The following is a 20653-nucleotide window of genomic DNA, read 5'->3' as shown; positions in this document are numbered from 1 at the left end:
GGGTTATGACCGAAAGGACAAGATCACGGGTACAAGCGGCCGAAATGAGTTTCCTCCGCCGAGTGGCGGGGCTCTCCCTTAGAGATAAGGTGAGAAGCTCTGTCATCCGGGGGGAGCTCAAAGTAAAGCCGCTGCTCCTCCACATCGAGAGGAGCCAGATGAGGTGGTTCGGGCATCTGGTCAGGATGCCACCCGAACGCCTCCCTAGGAAGGTGTTTCGGGCACGTCCGACCGGTAGGAGGCCACGGGGAAGACCCAGGACACGCTGGGAAGACTATCTCTCCCGGCTGGCCTGGGAACGCCTCGGGATCCCCCGGGAGGAGCTGGACGAAGTGGCTGGGGAGAGGGAAGTCTGGGCTTCCCTGCTTAAGCTGCTGCCCCCGCGACCCGACCTCGGATAAGCGGAAGAAGATGGATGGATGGATGGATGGAATATATTTTGTATACATATGTATATACATACACACACACATATAAATGTATATATATATACATATAAATGTATATATATATATATATATATATATATATATATATATATATATATATATATATATATATATATATATATATATATAAATGTATACGTATATATACACATAAATGTATATATACACATGCATATATACATATATGTATGTATACATATATGTATGTATTAGGGATGTCCGATAATGGCTTTTTGTCGATATCCGATATTGTCCAACTCTTAATTACCAATACCGATATCAACCGATACCGATATATACAGTCGTGGAATTAACACATTATTATGCCTAATTTGGACAACCAGGTATGGTAAAGATAAGGTCCTTTTTAAAAAAAATAATACAATAAAATAAGATAAATAAATTAAAAACATTTTCTTGAATAAAAAAGAAAGTAAAACAATATAAAAACAGTTTCATAGAAACTAGTAATTAATGAAAATTAGTAAAATTAACTGTTAAAGGTTAGTATCAATCAATCAATCAATGTTTATTTATATAGCCCTAAATCACAAGTGTCTCAAAGGGCTGCACAAGCCACAACGACAGCCTCGGTATAGCCCACATAAGGGCAAGGAAAAACTCACCCCAGTGGGACGTCGATGTGAATGACTATGAGAAACCTTGGAGAGGACCGCATATGTGGGTAACCCCCCCCCACCCCTCTAGGGAGACCGAATGAAATGGATGTCGAGTGGGTCTAACATAATATTGTGAGAGTCCAGTCCATAGTGGATCCAGCATAACAGTAAGAGTCCAGTCCACAGTGGGGTCAGCAGGAAACCATCCCGAGCGGAGACGGGTCAGCAGCGCAAAGATGTTCCCAACCGATATACAGGCGAGCGTTCCACCCCGGGTCCCGACCCCGGACAGCCAGCACCCCATCCATGGCCACCGGATCTGTGTGTCTCCCCTTCCACAAGGGATAGGGGGGAGCAGAGGAGAAAAGAAAAGAAACGGCAGATCAACTGGTCTAAAAAAAGGGGGGCTACTATTAGTGGACCAGCAGCACGCACAATCTTGTATACTTACGGACTGTATCCCTTGCAGACTGCATTGATATATATTGATATATAATTTAGGAACCAGAATATTAATAACAGAAAGAAACAACCCTTTTGTGTGAATGAGTGGGGAGGGAGGTTTTTTGGGTTGGTGCACTAATTGTAAGTGTATCTTGTGTTTTTTATGTTGATTTAATTATTAAAAATAAAAAAATAAAAAAAGATACTTATAATGAAAAAAAAAACGATACCGATAATACATTTTAAAGCATTTATCGGCCGATAATATCAGCAGGCCGATACATATATGAATATATACATATATATGGGAACAAATCACTACTTTTGTGTTTTTGTATTTTTAAAGGTAATTAAGTACATGTGTTTTTATTTATTTAAATGAATTATATGCTTTCTTGTATTTTTCAATACAATTTATATATTTAAATTAATACATATTTTTTTAAATACAGAGACACAAAAGTAGTGATTTGGTTCCTATGAGCATTCATCTTAGGCAGACATGACATTTACCACACTAAAACGGTAGATGGCAGTAAAAAAAACGAGTGCTGGGATTTGAGACGCCGTTTAGAACCGACAGAAGAAGAGGCTGAGCTCTTTAAGGGAAGTGCAGCAAGTCGGCCAACTATCGAGTGGCGCTGCGCAACAATCACTGGAGGATTTTTAAAAAGCATCTCAGGCGAAGCGGGCCATTTATTTTAAAACTATCACAATGGCCACCGGTGAGTGTACACATAATTGAATCCGCCAATGTGTTTTTGTGAATCCAAATTAAAAAAAAAAACGAAACGAATAACTGACAGTCGACCGCTAACCACGAGGCCTAGGTGATCCGGCGTCGTCTACTTCTTGGAAATGTCGCGTTGGAAAACCGAAATTCATCAACTTTATCGCAATTCATGTATTAACCAGTTTCCTCATACTGTCGATAGGTAAATACCACAACATTTTAACCACGCAGTTATATTTGTAGGTTCTAATTTGCATTCATTTAATAGCAAAGGCAGTGTCTTTAGCAAGTAGCTGACTTGGCCTACGGCCCCTCGAGGGCGGCATGAATGCCTCTTTGTTTATGCCCCAACTGTTGTCTTGCGTTTAAACCGCAACTCCAATCCGGTCTGATGCCTCATTTTCACAACACAAGTGTAGTCGGAATGCGCAATCACCTAACCAACGCCGTCCCAATTTCACGCGTTAACGAAACGTATAGCGATCTAAAATGGGAACGTTTGTTTCGTTGTTTAGCCGTAGCCGCCAATTGACCGCCATTTCCAGAGGCGCGTACGGGGGGTGTGATCTGTTTGTGTTCCTTTTTTATTTATTCCAACCCGTGACGTGCGGGGAACTAAACACCAGATGAGGCATAAATACTTTTGGAGTCTTATTTTCTTCATCTTCTTTTTTTTTTTTTTTTTTTCAACTTAAATTCACATGTGCCGCTCTAATCGTTGTTGATTTATGTTGCACATTAGAGTAACAGGAACAAGAAGGGAGTTATTCGCTTTCATAAAAACGTTATCATAATGATATTCCATCCATCCATTTTCTACCGCTTGTCCCTTTTGGGGTCAGCTGCGGAAGGCGGACCACCCTGGACAAGTCGCCAGCACAGATAGAGAGACAACATTACACATTCTCACACTATGGCCAATTTTTAGTGTTGCCAATCAACCTATCATGATATGATAAATGGGTCCAAAAAGTATTTGATAAAGTAGTTATTAAATACTTTTTGGTCCCATTTGCTTTAAACAAAATAAATCAAGTATTGTGAGTGCGTCTTAACCTTTCTGTATCTGAAGCAGCAATAGCTATCCTCCATGAAAACATGCTTTGTATGATAGATTGAAACTTTTATTAGTATATTGCACAGTACAGTACATATTTCGTACAATTGACCACTAAATGGTAACACCCGAATAAGTTTTTCAACTTGTTTAAGGTTAAAGTACCAATGATTGTCACACACTAGGTGTGGCTAAATTATTCTCCACATTTGACCCATCACCCTTGATCACCCCCTGGGAGGTGAGGGAAGCAGTGAGCAGCAGAGATGGCAGCGCCCGGGATATCATTTTTGGTGATTTAACCCCCAATTCCAACCCCACGTTAATAAATTCATGATCACGTTCATCTATCCATCCATTTTCTACCGCTTGTCCCGTTCGGTGTCGCGGGGGGTGCTGGGGGGCGGAAGGCGGAGTACACCCTGGACAAGTCGCCAACACGGATACACCGCCAACATTCACACTCACATTCTCACACTAGGGCCAATTTTTAGTGTTGCCAATCAACCTATCATGATATGATAAATGTGTTCCAAAAGTATTTAATAGTTATTTAAATAATTTTTGGTCCCATTTGCTTTTAACAAAATAAATCAAGTACCGTATTTTTTGGATTATAAATCGCACTGGCTGAAAATGCATAATAAAGAAGGAAAACAACATATATAAGTCGCACTAGAGTATAAGTCTAATTTTTTGGGGAAATTTATTTGATAAAATCCAACACCAAGAATAGACATTTGAAAGGCAATTTAAAATAAATAAAGAATAGTGAACAACAGGCTGAATAAGTGTACGTTATATGAGGCATAAAGAACCAACTGAGAACGTGCTGATATACGTCGAGTCTCTTACGTGAATGAGATAAATAATATTATTTGATATTTTACGGTAATGTGTTAATTTCACACAAGTCGCTCCAGAGTATAAATCGCACCCCCCGGCCAATCTATGAAAAAACTGCGATTTATAATCCGAAAAATACGGTATTGTGAGTGTGTCTTACCTTTCTGTATCTGAAGCAGCAATAGCTATCCTCCATGAAAACGTACTTTGCATGATTGTTTGAAATTTTTATTAGTAGATTGCACAGTACAGTACATATTCCGTACAATTGACCACTAAATGGTAACACCCGAATAAGTTTTTCAACTTGTTTAAGGTTAAAGTACCAATGATTGTCACACACACACACACTAGGTGTGGCGAAATTATTTTCTACATTTGACCCATCACCCTTGATCACCCCCTGGGAGGTGAGGGAAGCAGTGAGCAGCAGCGATGGCAGCACCCGGGAATAATTTTTGGTGATTTAACCCCCAATTCCAACCCTAGTCGGGGTCCACGTTAATAAATTCATGATCACGTTCATCCATCCATCCATTTTCTACCGCTTGTCCCGTTCTGTGTCGTGGGGGGTGCTGGAGCCTATCTCAGCTGTGTTCGGGCGGAAGGCAGAGTATACCCTGGACAAGTCGCCAACACGGATACACCGCCAACATTCACACTCACATTCTCACACTAGGGCCAATTTTTAGTGTTGCCAATCAACCTATCATGATATGATAAATGGGTCCAAAAAGTATTGCAATTGTTTTGTCGAATCTATCAAATATTAATTCTTAAAAAGATGAACAGAACGGTTTTAAAGGCATTTATTGGTAGCAAGGATGTTTTGGCTCTTCTTCCGACCGGGTTTGGATTTCCCAGCGTCGCTCTCATCAGCGTCACGGGTTGAAGTAGCACATCATTCAAGATAACGGACAAGTGGTTTATCCAATCACATACAATGATTTTTTTCACAAGGCCCGCCTTCTGAACTACATCTCCTATTGAGAAGTCCCAGATCCTTGTGTGGAGCTCAGTGAACTACAAGGATCTGGCAAGAGTCAGGTTATCAGAGTACTGCTGAGGCATTGAACTTCAAGTTGACAATATATCGCCCCCTACTTTGAGGCAGAGGTACTCGCTGCCTCGTGGCCTGCCTTTTCCCCGTGGCAACAAGCACTTGCCCACTCGCACGCACACGCTCAATACACTTTGTGTGTAGCGATTGAGGCACTACCTGTGTCTGCCTCACTTCTCGTCTGCCGCGTTATTTTGATCAAGAAACACGGAATTTCCGCGATTTCGACCATGAAAATGATCAAAATATCCAGGAACCACACCAAAATCACATAGAAAGCATAGACCAAAATAGAAATATTCAAACTTATTTTATTTCGTTTTTGAACATCTCATGGTTAAGCCACCTGGTGGCAAGGTGAGGCACTGCCTCACTTGCCTCCACTGACAGCGCGTCACTGTTAACTTCAAATTTTCAAAATTGTTCCACTCTTTGTACTTTCTTCACACTTTAAAAAATAACATTTAATTTGCTCGCTCCTTTCAGATTCGGGCTATGGTGGCTCACAGAGGTACGTTTACATTTGTTATTTGGCATTGAAATTGTAAGTTTGAGGTATTGAACGTGCTTGTCATTGTTTTACAGTTATGGTTCTTATGCCGGTCAACCGGGTGGACAAGTAAGATCTCAGTCTATGCATTCATTTTATATTCATGTATTCTTAAATAATGGTCTACTTAACATTTCCCCTTGTCCTTCATGGATCAGAGCTATGGTCAAGGAAATGGTGCTGGCTCTTATGGTGGACAGAGCTACCCTGGATATGGTGGTGCTACCACACCTGCCACACAAGGTATAGTATAATTTCAGGGGTGTAACGCTCAGGGTAGGGTGTCTCGATACCAATATTTTGGTACCGGTACAAAACTGTATTTCGATACTTTTCTAAATAAAGGGGACCACAAAAAATGACATTATTGGCTTTATTTTAACAAAAAATATTACAGTACATTAAACATCTGTTTCTTATTGCAATCGCAGAACAATTTTGTCCTTAAATAAAATAGTGAACATACTAGACAACTTGTCTTTTAGTAGTAAGTAAACAAACAAAGGCTCCTAATTTGTCATATTGTCATTTCCCATTCTATTATTTTGTCAAAATTATAAAGCACAAGCTGCAAAAATTGATTAAGCTCCTTGTTCATTTACTCTTAATATCTGTTTGTTTTCCGTTTCAACTTGATCTATCTACACTTCTGTTAAAATGTAATATTATGTTAGATCCACTATGGACTGGACTTTCACAATATTATGTCAGACCCACTCGACGTCCATTGCATCCGGTCTCCCCTAGAGGGGGGGCGGGGTCACCCACATATGCGGTCCTCTCCAAGGTTTCTCATAGTCATTCACATAGACGTCCCCCTGGGTTGTGAGTTTTTCCTTGCCCCTATGTGGGCTCTGTACCGCGGATGTCGTTGTGGCTTGTGCAGCCCTTTGAGACACTTGTGATTTAGGGCTATATAAATAAACATTGATTGATTAATAAACACTTAATCTTCTGTTTGGATACTTTACATAATTTTTGGATTATACCACAAATGTAGGTATCGATCCAATACAAAGTAGTTACAGGGTCATACTTTGGTCATAATTTAAGTTCTCATGTGTCCAGGGATGTATTTCCTGAATTTATGAATATAATATGAATTTAAAAGAAAAAAGATTTTGTGACGATAAAAAATATTGATGTACTTGGTATCATTACAGTGGATGTCAGCTGTAGATCCACCCATGGCATTTGTTTACATTGACGCCAGTGAGCTATCGTATCCTCCTACAGTGCGTAGTGAAGCATTTTTAGCTATTCCTCGTCCTGCAAGGGTGATACTTGTAAAAAAAAAATCACTTTATTTGTCGCCTTGGGGGCGAGGATTAGTGATTTAGAAGTAGATAAAACACTGCCGATTGCGGGTGGACATTAGCCGCTAACTAGCTAGCCATGTTTTAAAGCACCTCTTCCTGTGAGCGTTTCAGTCTTATAGCTTCATCTTTATCGTTAGTTTTTAAGCCAAAATGCGTCCATTCTCACTTTTTTGTCTACACACTGTGTCTGCTTGTAAGTACGCCGTGATTGTGCGCTGCCGAAAATGCTCCTCTGCTTGTAAAACCAGCATGCCTGTTAAAAAAAAATATATATATATATATATATATATATATATATATATATATATATATATATATATATATATGGGGAACCGGTACTTTTCAGAGTATAGTACCATTTTTGATTCATTAGTACCGCGATACTATACTAGTACCGGTATACCGTACAACCCTAGCTCAGGGATGTAAATAGGAATTACTGTACTTTTCCGGACTATAGAGCGTATTGGTATACAAACCGCACTCACTAAATTTTAGAAGGAACATTTTTTTTCCTATATTTTAGCCGCACCTAAGAAGCTGCAGATACTGTATATGCATTGTGAAATTGGTTATTTGCACAAACATTTTGTAAACGTTTATTCACCTATTTTTAATTGTTTCTAAACAGTGTCTGAAACCAATACGGCTTATCAAACAAATGTCATCATGGACCCACTAGCTGTAGAAGATCAAAGCTAAGATATGAATATTTTGTTTGTATACCGTATTTTTTTTTGAGTATACGTCGCACCGGCCGAAAATGCACAATAAAGAAGGAAAAAAACATATATACGTCGCACTGGAGTATAAGTCGCATTTTTTGGGGAAATTTATTTGATAAAACCCAACACCAAGAATAGACATTTGAAAGGCAATTTAAAATAAATAAAGAATAGTGAACAGCAGGCTGAATAAGTGTACGCCATATGACGCACAAATAACCAACTGAGAACGTGCCTGGTATGTTAACGCAACACATCAAGGCAAGAGTCATTCAAATAACTATAACATATAGAACATGCTATACGTTTACCAAACAATCTGTCACTCCTAATCGCTAAATCCGATACAATCTTCCTCGGTGTCGCCTCTAGTATGCGCCCCGCTAGTGTTCTTTCCTTCTGCTGCTCGATTGCTGTTCTCTGCAGCATATTTTACTACGTCCAGCTTGTAATCTGCAGTATATGATTTCCTTTTCGGTGCCATTTTAGTTCAGTCTTTCTCAGTTTTTATAAGTTACCGCCAATGTTGATGTGATGCATTTTAATAGCTCCGGCAGTAGCGTATAGCATATAGCAGTTAGCATATCATGAACCACAATGCACTTTTGCCATGACCCGCCCCTGCCGAATTCTTATTGGTTGGCGTGTGAGTGACGATTTCTGACATTTTCTTCGTCGCTCACACGAATGAGATAAATAATATTTGATATTTTACGGTAACGTGTTAATAATTTCACACAAGTCGCTCCGTAGTATACGTCGCACCCACGGCCAAACTATGAAAAAACGTCGACTTATAGTCCGAAATATACGGTAGGTTAGCGTATATTGACCAACATTGCATTGGTTTGAGCATATTCAATATACAAAATACATCTACGTACCCCCTTTAATTTAGTATGCGGCCAGTGATAGAAAAAGTTTGTACATTACTGACCTAAGCTATTCAATTGTAAACATTGTACGTATAAGCTGTGCTCTCAGAGTGATTGATCTATACTCGGAGGAATATGACACAGGAGTGTCTATAGGCCTTTTGCCACCAAATGTTCAGGAACTTTAGGCTCCTGCAGCCCTAGTGCACAGAGGAAATACTTGTTGGAATCGGGCCCAGTGTTCGCATACAATTGGCAATAAAAACTAAAAAGTGTCAGACTGTCTTTTTCCGGACACCACAATACATTTTAGTAATTTTGTTTTCATGTAACAAAATCCTAATTTTTAAGATGTTGCGGCTAATATTCTGCCTTGGCGCACCGCCACAATCAAATGCATTAAGGGGAACTTGCTGTACGTACAACACGTAAAACTTTTTTAGTCTATCAATATGTGGAATTGTTCAAACTCTAAATAGACGGATGAAGAATCCTGAAACATCTTGAACCATAATAGAAAATACGATAATCTTATCTCGTAATGTGCACCACAATTTACCTAACTATTTATTCGTGAGAAACTTACTAATTAATTTGTTTAACATATTGGGTGCAAACAAATGTTAGAAATTGCTTCGAAACAGAAAGGGGTAGGATTAAATAAGTTTCAGTTCTTCTTACTCCTTTTCAGACATGCTGTAATAAAGCAGGAAACTGGAAACATGTGATGTGCCCAGTGATCTTGATAGGTTTTCAATGTAGTGAGTCCCTGGGACCCACAGGTGGTGAGTTGAGTGGATCCCTGGGAATTTCTCCCCAGTTAAAACGTTTTTCTTTCTTATATTTTATTCCTTAAATGTTAGTGTGAAGCTCATTTGATGGTGATGTGATATGGTTATAATAAACAGGTTATTGCATTTCTAAAATGTATCTTAAATTAAACCAATGCAATTTCAAATTTTGAAAAGTTTAGTCCAAAACAACTGTCACAGTGGCATGACATAGTTGGTGCATTTGTTTGATTTGTGTATAGATGTGCCAGTTTTGTTAGTGTACCGTATTTTCCGCACTATAAGGCGCACCTAAAAACCACAAACTTTCTCAAAAGCTGACAGTGCGCCTTATAACCCGGTGCGCTTTATATATGGATAAATATTAAGATTCATTTTCATAAAGTTTAGGTCTCGCAACTACGGTAAACAGCCGCCATCTTTTTTCCCCGTAGAAGAAGCGCGCGGTGCATGCTGGGATATGTGACGTTTCATTTCCATTTGTGTGTTTATGTAAAGACCCCAAAATGGCTCCTATTAAGTGTGTTGTCTGTCTAATTATAAATAATGCAGACGAGGCGTGTTAACTGAGTTCTCAACGTTTTCTCACAGCGTGCTCATAACCACATTCGAACTCCCAGCATAAAACAACGCTTCTCAGGGCTACCGCGCATGCTCGTAACTATCGTTGCATGCTGGGTAGTGTAGTTGTTATATTTGCTAGCTCATAACAGCACATTGAGAGACACGCTTACGCGCTTAATTCAATACTCGCCGTCATTCCGGGTGGATTGACAAAAGACCTCCAGCCGCTAGATATTGGTGTCAACAGGGCATTCGAAGCTAGACTGCTAACTGCTTGGGAACTTCTCAGGGCTACCGCGCATGCTCGTAACTATCGTTGCATGCTGGGTAGTGTAGTTGTTATATTTGCTAGCTCATAACAGCACATTGAGAGACACGCTTACGCGCTTAATTCAATACTCGCCGTCATTCCGGGTGGATTGACAAAAGACCTCCAGCCGCTAGATATTGGTGTCAACAGGGCATTCGAAGCTAGACTGCTAACTGCGTGAGAACTTCTCAGGGCTACCGCGCATGCTCGTAACTATCGTTGCATGCTGGGTAGTGTAGTTGTTATATTTGCTAGCTCATAACAGCACATTGAGAGACACGCTTACGCGCTTAATTCAATACTCGCCGTCATTCCGGGTGGATTGACAAAAGACCTCCAGCCGCTAGATATTGGTGTCAACAGGGCATTCGAAGCTAGACTGCTAACTGCGTGGGAACAATGGAAGACAGAAGGCGAACACACCTTCACTAAGACGAGGAGGCAGCGCCAGACGACGCCAACATCTGCCAGTGGATAGTAAATTTGCCCAACTTTTCACTTCGGACACCGAAGACGAAGGATTTACGAATGAAGAATAACTTCAGAAAGTGAGCGCTATGTTTATTTTGTGTGTTGTGACATTAACGTTCGAGCAACATTATGTTGCTATTGCTCTGCACTATTTTGAATTTTACTATGTTTGTGATTGCACATTTGCGTACATTTTGGGAGTGAACAGAGTTGTTAGAACGCTGGTTTTTAATATATTATTAAAGTTTGACTGACCTATCTGACTGTTTTTTTGACATTCCCTTTAGCGCAGCGTAGGCGCGGCTTATAGTCCGGGGCGGCTTATTGGTGGACAAAGTTATGAAATATGTAATTCATTGAAGGTGCGGCTAATAATCCGGTGCGCCTTATAGTGCGGAAAATACGGTAAATGTCACTACATGAAATTGTCGTCTGAAAAGCGCAACCCTTTGTATGTGGTGAGCCACATTTTCTGTGCATCACTAGTCAATCGTGCTTAAATAATATTGGCTATATATCCATTCACACAATATATTACTTTAATTTGTTTCCACATTCAAAACACTATTTTTTTTTAAGGTTTGGGGGCTTTTTATTCTGAGCTGGCAATTTGTTCCCTTGCTGTGCCGTTACACCCCTATGTAATATGTATAAAAAGTGGCTTCCGTGACCGCCGATATGAATTACATATACATCAGTAATTAAGAGGAGAATGGGTGTTTTTTTTTACCTTTTCATTTTCTTTATTAGCAGAGGGATATGGCCAGTCTCAGGCAGGATATGGTGCGCAACCGAGCTATGCTAACTATGGACAGGAGTCAGCTGGGTGAGTTTGCTTCATTACCATTGCATAGACCCCCATACCCTCTGTATTACGGTGCCTTTTTTATAACCATTTCTTTTTTGCACATTGTTAAAGCTGCTTAACATTAATTGAAACAATTTGTGGGACGGTATAGTGAGAAGTCATTTGGACAACCAGCATCATTTGGCAGTCAAGGGCAGAGTGGTGATAGCTATGGACAGCAAGGATCATACCAGGCACCTAGCGGCGGCAGTTATGGAAGATTCAGTGAAGGTAAGCGAGTGCCTATATGTGTAACTTGTCAGAGCATTAAAGACAATGGATCTTAATTGGTTTTTTTTTTTCGGGGCCGTGATAGGCGAAGGTGGTGCACAGGGATCCAGGTTTGGCCGTGACCAAGGTGACCGGTCAGAAGAAGGTGGATACAGAGGCAGAGGTCGTGGCGGCTACGATCGTGGCAGTTATGACCGTGGCGGCTTTGACCGCAGTGGTGGATTTGAGCGCGGTGGCTATGACCGTGGTGGACGAGGCGGACCTCCTGGTATGGGGTAAGTTGCACAGTTGCCACTGCCCCCAAGGTACTTCTATGTTTTGTAACATTGCGACACAGCTTGATCTGTCATACTAGCAATCCATCAGCATGCATGGTATTTAGCGACCATCGCCCTCACCTGAAATTTATGCTACTCTGTATTAGGATTTGCTAGTGGAGTTCAACCACTTTGCATTGCTTAAATGGTCACTTCACACTCATAACTGCTGACTTTAGACATTGCACAAAATATGTTCTCAACATTATAAGGGGGTTTTGTGAAGCAATGGTGACTACACAATGGCGTGACGACCTCATGCCATGATATGGCAGGTAAACAACACAGTAGAACCTGTTTGTCACACAGTCTGATGCTTACGGATGATATGTACAGTATAAGTATAAAGAATGTGTGCTTTCTTTAAAACATACGCCACACTTAAATACCTTTTTACCGCTACTTTTCTTCTTCATAAAGACTTGTACGTAACCACCCGAACTTTTTTTATTTCTCAAACCTGGTATAAGGTTCCTGGTTTATATTTAAAACTCATTTTTGTTCAGGCGATTACATTTTACCCCGTGACCAACAAATGTTAGTCAAATGTAGCAATTAAAGCCATTATCTAAATGGTCAGCAAATTGGGATGTGAGAAATGACTATTTATCATTTGAAGATTTTATACCTTATCTTTGATTTTAAATCAGTTTGTTGCAAGGCTGTCGTTGTATCACACAACATGCAGGTGTGAAAACAAAATGCTAACAAAGGAGGAGCTTTAATGTGCCAACTAAGCCTTTCAAGGTTCTCTTGAATCTAAAGATGTCCTATCAAGATATATCTCTAAAAGTGTGTGAAACACTTTGGTCTGTCCGTGTTCTGAGGATCATGTAGCTTTTGAACAATGGACTCGACTGAAATGCTGCGGTTAGACCTGGAGCGACGTCGTCAGCTGCTTCGCATTCCAACAGGTTTCATTCAAGTATTGTATGTTTGACAATGGCCAACATGTCTGTTGTGTTAACATGGATCTACATTTCATACTACAGGTGTTCACAGTGATTGAACTATAACAAGGACCTCAGTTAAAGGATGTCATAAACAAACTCAGTGGAAGATTGCGTATCAGTTGCTACACTCCTTCACACCAATTTGGCCCCTCCATTTTTAGTCACAAAATTGCCTGACTTTGCTGCTATTTTGAACAAATCAGATTTTTGATGGAAAACTGCAGCAAGTATCCAATTCGGTAAACTCTGGTGACCCAGCGACGTGTGATAACTGTCGTCACTCGTCTGCCTGAGGCTGAGCTACCTGCTCATCTATCCACTGATATTTATTGCCAAAGACTAACACTCCTCGTGTGAGACATTTCCACCAATAGTCGCACACCCTGGCAGGAGTGCATACTGATGGGGATGTAGGGGAGCTTTGAGCTCTCAGTTGGGACAAAGGAAAAGCCATCATATCTCCAATTTTTCCTCTGCAGAGGTGGTGACCGTGGTGGCTTCAAAAATTTCGGTGGTAAGTGACGAGCATCAGAACTGTGTCGGTGGGGGAGGACTTGAGAACTTGAGTTAGCACAGAAGGAAAAGGGGGATAAGAGAACTCTTGAATGCCACCAATTTCATGCCCAGACCGCAAGGGATTCCACTTAGTGTTAGTCGGATTTCTCTTTAAAGTCTACAGTACACATATGGTAACAGACATGGGGCTCGGGTTGTAAAATAATACTAAATGTGGTTGCATGAAGACAAGGATTTATTTTTAACATGACGTGTGTTCCCGGGATGAAGAGGGTTCTATTACTTGAAACATTTGGTGGTTTAAAAAAGGAACAAATCCGTTGACGTTGAAAGGGTGTCTGATCCTTCGGAATGAAAACACACAACACAGATGTAAACATGGACTTTCCTATACTTGTATATTATACCATGGCACATTTAGGATGTTTTTATGTAGAAAAGTACATCTATTAAAGATAATTTGCTCAAGTGCTTTTTCCATCTTTCCTGTTTTCCAGGCTCTCGGGACTTCGGCTCAAGGGATGAACCAGGTAATGGCATTTCCTCGTTTCCCAGCTCATGTTCATAGCACCACTTGTCTTTTTCACAATACCCCAAATCAAATCGTTCACAATAGACATTTTAGCACAATACCAAAGTGTATCACAGTGCATACTCATACATGCCTCCTGGTGACCACACCAAACAGACAAGTTCCAATGTCTGAGAGTGAGCAGCAGCATGTCTGCAATGATTGTTTTTGCATCGAAACTACAATTTAATTAAAAAAAACTAAACTGTTGTGGGCTTGTGCATGAGTGTATTGCAGGCCTTGACTTTGTTTGCCTGGGGGGAAAAAGCACAGCAATATCTGTTTTGCTGTCAGTTGACCTGCACACATAATTCAGGGTCGTATAGATTGATCACATCATTAATTACGATTATGTAAAGTGCAACATTTTTACCTCAGCTTCTAAACTGCAATTACTGTTGATTGTACTGAGAGTTCGATCTTAAACTAATTGGTTCTTGATGACTTAACGTTTCTACAGTTTAATGAAGATTAGCATCGAGTGAAATGCCAATGTTGGCTGCTTGGATCAATATAGATAATTTATTTTGTTAAATGTTCTTCTTCCACAGCTGGGGAGCAGGACAACTCTGACAACAACACCATATTTGTCCAAGGCCTGGGAGAAGAAGCCTCAGTCCAAGAAGTGGGCGACTACTTCAAGCAAATTGGCATTATTAAGGTATCACCAACTTGACTCCATTAATCAGAAATATCTCTGAAGGTATATAAATATAGTATGTTCCAATGTTTGAACATTTATATTCATTAAAGGGGTCATACTATGATTTTCTCTCTACATTTAAAACACTTCCTTGTGGCATAATGTGTAATTGTCTTGCTTTGTCAAAAGACCACCTTAGAGCCACTTTTTGACTCTCTTTAGAATGCGCTGTTTTGTCGGCAGTCTTAAATTACGTGCTAAAGTCCTCCTCCAGGCCCAGCCCCGTTAATTACGTGCAAAGGTTATTTAATTCCAGTATTTAGATTTACATAGTCTAATATGACAGGCTCATAACATGCAACCCAAGATATTTCAAGCCTTCTTTTGATGTAAATTCTGATGATTGTGGCTTACAGTTTATAAAAACCTTGAATTGTTAATCTCATAAATTGGGGTTTTCAAAAGCTTTCTGCCCTGATCATCAAAATTATAACAAAGGCTTGACATATTTTACTTTGGGATCATTTGGGAAACCCAAATACCAGGTAACAAAAGCTGGTCTTGCATAATGGGTCCCCTTTAAGCTGTGTCCTGTTTGACTTTGCGATTAGTTAAAATCTTGATTTTTCTCAGGTGAACAAGAAAACTGGCCAGCCTATGATCAACCTGTACTCTGACAAGGCCACTGGTCGGCCAAAGGGAGAAGCTACAGTGTCATTTGATGACCCACCTTCTGCCAAAGCCGCCATTGATTGGTTTGATGGTACTGTTGCTTGGATGTAGAAGTCTGCTCTTGCTAAAATGTGTCATTCAGCAAATCCTTGACTGGTCCTTTCATCGTAGGCAAAGAATTCAACGGCAAACCCATCAAAGTGTCATTTGCCACCCGCAGAGCTGAGTTCACGCAGCGAGGTGGCGGCGGCGGCGGCGGCGGCGGGGGTGGAGGACGAGGGGGAAGAGGAGGTTTGTACAGGCAACAACAAACATTTCACGTTTGCATCTGTTTTATATTTTCTCTTTTTGTATCATATTTGTCAGGTTTCAGAGGTCGTGGTGGTGGTGGAGGTGGAGGTCCTAACTTTGACATGAAGGGAGGAGACTGGCCATGCCCCAACAGGTTTGTCTTTTGTTGAGGCAATGCTCCTGTACCAATTACTCAACTACAATACTCAAATTGGCTCATTGCCTTTTTTTTTACATCCTCAGTTCTTGCGGCAACATGAATTTCGCTCGGCGACAAGAGTGTAACAAGTGTGGTGCCCCCAAACCTGGAGATGCAGGAGGAGGAGGAGGATTTGGAGGTGTGGGCTTCTCTTATTTCTCTTTTCTTATTGCAAGCTTCAGATTGACTATACACACACTTCATCTTATGAGGGAGTCCTTTTTGAATTCCGAGTGCCATAAGTCTACAATTAATATACATGTGTGTATATATTAGACTTAGACAAACTTTATTGATCCACAAGGGAAATTGTTCCACACAGTAGCTCAGTTACAAAGGACGGAAAGGGTAAGGTTGAAAAGGATAATGCAGGTATTAAGTAGACTAAAAATGTACCATAGTAGCAATATAAAATATAACATGTAATATTTACATATTATAAAAACAGTATATAATATATACTGTTACATTATATTTGTATATAATACTTGTCCAGGGTGTACCCCGCCTTCCACCCGAATGCAGCTGAGATAAGCTCCAGCACCCCCCGCGACCCCAAAAAGGGACAAGCGGTAGAAAATGGATGGATGGATATGCAATATATAACAAATCCCAATTACCATGTACAATATTACAGTATGTGTTACAGCTGCAGCAAAAATAAAAGAGAGCGATAATAATATATAATTAATTAATTAATCTTTCGGATCCATTTTATTGAATTACCGGTAGTCTTTTTTTTTTTTTCTAATTACTTACCGTAGTTTTATTGCCCTTTGTCAAATAAGTTTCTTTGCTATTGCGGGGAAATGCAAAATTTTACGTAAATCTCCACAAATTTTGAATATTGTGCAAAAGTTTTTTGTTTTTTTTCAGTAATTAGATTAACAAGGTGAAACAAATATATGACACAGGCTCAACATGCAACTCAAGATATTTCAAACAATCTCGACTTCTGAGAACCTCAGGCAGTGGTCTCCTGCTTGTGCCAAGCAAATGTTTTTTTTAACACACTATCCTGGCCAAATTTCAGATTGGTACCCTTCAAACTGAACATTTCACATAAAGAACACATGTAATACCCATTATGGGCCTAGGGTTGTAAAAGGGTTAAAAGCTGAATTTTGTATGACATGTTTTCCAGACAACACGCATGCATAATTAAGAGCTCAAATGAACTGTTGTTCAATCATTTGTCACAGATCGTGGCGGCAGAGGCGGTTTTGGAGGGGACAGAGGTGGGTTCCGTGGCCGTGGAGGATTCCGTGGTGGCGACCGTGGCAGTTACGGAGGTGACCGCGGCGGTGGATATGGAGGAGGATACAAAATGGGAGGAAGGTTGGTCAAACATCTGTACTAACAAGTCTCTACTGGTTGTATTAGACCACCATTTGAAGAACTATAATTATTCCATGAACAATCGAGCAAGTACATTTGACGTTTAATGTCAGATATTTTGCCGTCTCTGGTGTTACTGAACATGACTAAGTTAAATAGGAATCTGATTATAATCAAATATTTTCATAGCTAGAGCATTAAAAATATAACGTTTTCAACATTATGAGAGCCGTCTGAACATGGAATATCCTTAAGTTACTTTTAGACTCCTAATCGAATATAGCAGTGGTTAAAAAGTTTGAAACCCACTTCAATACACTAATGCTGCATTAGGCCTGGAATATAGTCTCGTGTCTGTAGCTTGCGTCCCTCCCCCAACGGTGTATTGTTTGATTTATAGTTCTTCTGTAGGGGTGGTGCAAGACTTGTAATTATTTTCCAAAACACTAAGGGGCAGTGTCTCCATAAGGAGCAACTGCAGCTGTTGTTGACGAGATAACGTTTCCTTCCTGTGCCGAGTGACGCCAACCTCTGAATCACAACATCGTCGTTGTCCACACTGAAACTCATCATTCACAATTATCAGTTTACTTTTAGTGGACGTTTTACTTATAAACCAGAAGTAAATACTTTTGTGAAGATGGAATGTGCAACTTCTTAACGACTCGTGGCATAGAACACTATTATCTGCAGCGCTATTCGGGATATGGGACAAGAGAGTAATTGTAAATAACTATTGTAAGTTAACCACGTGCTGGTGTTAGTCTGTATGGTCATGTTCAGAGTTCACAAATGTTTCTAAGTATACCGTGTCTGAAAGATTATTGACTGACAATGAGAAGTTTTTTGTGTGTCCACGAGAAAGAATATGCGTTGGTATTGAACCTCTTCTTGGCACAAGATTGACAATAAAAGTTGAAAAGAGTGTCATACTTTGACTTCTTCTGGGCGCAACACAATACGCTGAAAAGCGACACAGTAATTATTTTGAGAGCACAGCGAGATTTTAAGTACACAATATCAGGTGTCATGCAATTGTTTAATCACTGTTGTCATTTCATACACTAATTTGTGCATTTTAAGCACAAAGTCTGCTCTGCTGTATTCACAGCTCTGCGTTCTGCGTCGCCGGCCACACAAACCTAGGATTTTTCGTAGGTGCACGTAGGCTTTGCAGAGGGAAGGGGGTCGATGCCTACGCAATGCAAGCGTATACGCCAGGCTTTAGTGATCGGTTTGGTCTCCTTGTGGCCAGTATTACTGTTGTATTGATACCCTATTTTTCAGAGTACAAGTCGCACCGGCCAAAAATGCTTAATAAAGAAGGAAAAAAACATAAGTCGCATTTTTTGGGGGAAATTTATTTGATAAAACCCAACACCAAGAATAGACATTTGAAAGGGAATTTAGAAATAAATAAAGAATAGTGAACAACAGGCTGAATAAGTGTACGTTATATGACGCATAAATAACCAACTGAGAACGTGCCTGGTATGTTAACGTAACATATTATGGTAAGAGTCATTCAAATAACTATAACATATAGAACATGCTATACGTTTACCAAACAATCTGTCACTCCTAATCGCTAAATCCCATGAAATCTTATACCTCTAGTCTCTTACGTGAATGAGCTAAATAATATTATTTGATATTTTACGGTAATGTGTTAATAATTTCACACAAGTTGCTCCTGAGTATAAGTCGCACCCCCGGCCAAACTATGAAAAAACAAAACGACTTATAGTCCGAAAAATACGGTAGTTTACTTAGCAATTTTAATGCTTGAAAATGCCTAATGTAGAACGGGAAAAAAATTAACTTTTGGGGGAAAAAATGACAGGGACGTTGTAAACAAAATGAATAGAAACGTTTCACGTATCACCACAAGAGGGTGTCATCTACTTGATACTGAAACACTTGAGTAGGTCTGTTTTTATTTGTCATATTACCAGATTTTTTTTTTTTTATTTTTTTTTTTTTATGTCTTATTAGTGTCCTGCTATTTTATTTGTCATATTACGAGATTTTTTTTACGTCTTATTAGTGTCCTGCTATGTTTTTATTTCAGTCAAAATACAAGAGTTTTTTTTTGTTTTTTTTAGTAAGCTTGTACAGGTCTGTCATAGTGATCGAGCCTGAACACTAAAGTACAATTTGTGTTCAGTTAACTGACGCTTTATTTTACATTTGCAGCTTTGTGTCAAAATATCTACTTTGTTCATGTTTAATGTGTCTGTTTTTCAGGGGCGATCGAAGGGATGACCGAAGAGAGCGGCCATACTAAAGTCATACTAGATTAGACTGACGTCACTCCAGCCACACAGTCTGCCATAGACCGAGGGCTTGGTCAGTGTGGGGGGGAGGGGGGGGAGCATGACTTGTGTATGCATAAAGGGGAGAGTGGGAAGGTTTCCACTATGACAAGGACTCTTTGGCTGTGGTGTGTGCTGGAATGGTTTTGTTTTATTTCTTTGTACATCTTTTAATTTTCTGTTCCATTGGTGCAGATGTTGTGTGGTAGACTTCGTACCATTATTTTGTATGAACGAAATAAAATTGTTTTACTTTGTTTCTACCCAGACCCCCAAACAAATATTAAACTGTGATCTTTCTTTCCGTGTTGCGAGCGCTCATTCCCATAAACGCCACTTAGAGAGGGCGTTTGTAAATCCACATTTAAAAATAAAAATGATCAGAAATATTGTTTTAACTTGTTGAAAACAATTGTCAGTAGGGATGTCTGATAATGGATTTTTGCCGATATTCCGATATTGACCAAACCCTTAATTACCGATACCAATATATACAGTGCCCTGCGATGAGGTTGCGACTTGTCCAGGGTGTACCCCGCCTTCCGCCCGATTGTAAGCTGAGATAGGCTCCAGCGCCCCCCGCGACCCCAAAGGGAATAAGCGGTAGAAAATGGATGGAATATATACAGTCGTGGAATTAACACATTATGCCTAATTTGGACAACCAGGTATGGTGAAGATAAGGTCCTTTTTAAAAAATAAGATAAATTAAAAACATTTTCTTGAATAAAAAAGAAAGTAATACAATATAAAAACAGTTACATAGAAACTAGTAATGAATAAAAATGAGTAAAATTAACTGTTAAAGGTTAGTACTATTAGTGGACCAGCAGCACGCACAATCATGTGTGCTTACGGACTGTATCCCTTGCAAACTGTATTGATATATATTGATATATAATGTAGGAACCAGAATATTAATAACAGAAAGAAACAACCCTTTTGT

At 39.8% G+C, this 20653-nt stretch overlaps 1 protein-coding gene across 1 annotated transcript; it reads left to right on the top strand.

Moving 5' to 3' along the window:
- Window positions 1-2092: 2092 nt before the first annotated feature.
- taf15 (TAF15 RNA polymerase II, TATA box binding protein (TBP)-associated factor) lies at window positions 2093-20007 on the top strand. Its single transcript, XM_061925774.2, has 16 exons — window positions 2093-2238; window positions 5696-5720; window positions 5795-5828; window positions 5918-6002; window positions 11565-11640; window positions 11774-11892; window positions 11978-12167; window positions 13642-13676; window positions 14176-14208; window positions 14801-14910; window positions 15526-15655; window positions 15736-15855; window positions 15931-16009; window positions 16099-16193; window positions 17257-17392; window positions 19640-20007. Exons 1-16 carry the CDS (start codon window positions 2229-2231, stop codon window positions 19677-19679), a joined length of 1317 nt encoding a protein of 438 aa, XP_061781758.1. The 5' UTR covers window positions 2093-2228; the 3' UTR covers window positions 19680-20007.
- Window positions 20008-20653: the final 646 nt, after the last annotated feature.

Source organism: Nerophis lumbriciformis, linkage group LG30 (assembly GCF_033978685.3).
Source record: "Nerophis lumbriciformis linkage group LG30, RoL_Nlum_v2.1, whole genome shotgun sequence".
Classification (NCBI taxonomy): domain Eukaryota; kingdom Metazoa; phylum Chordata; class Actinopteri; order Syngnathiformes; family Syngnathidae; genus Nerophis; species Nerophis lumbriciformis.
Note: the sequence above shows the minus strand (reverse complement) of the source record. Positions and strands in the feature narration are given on the sequence as shown.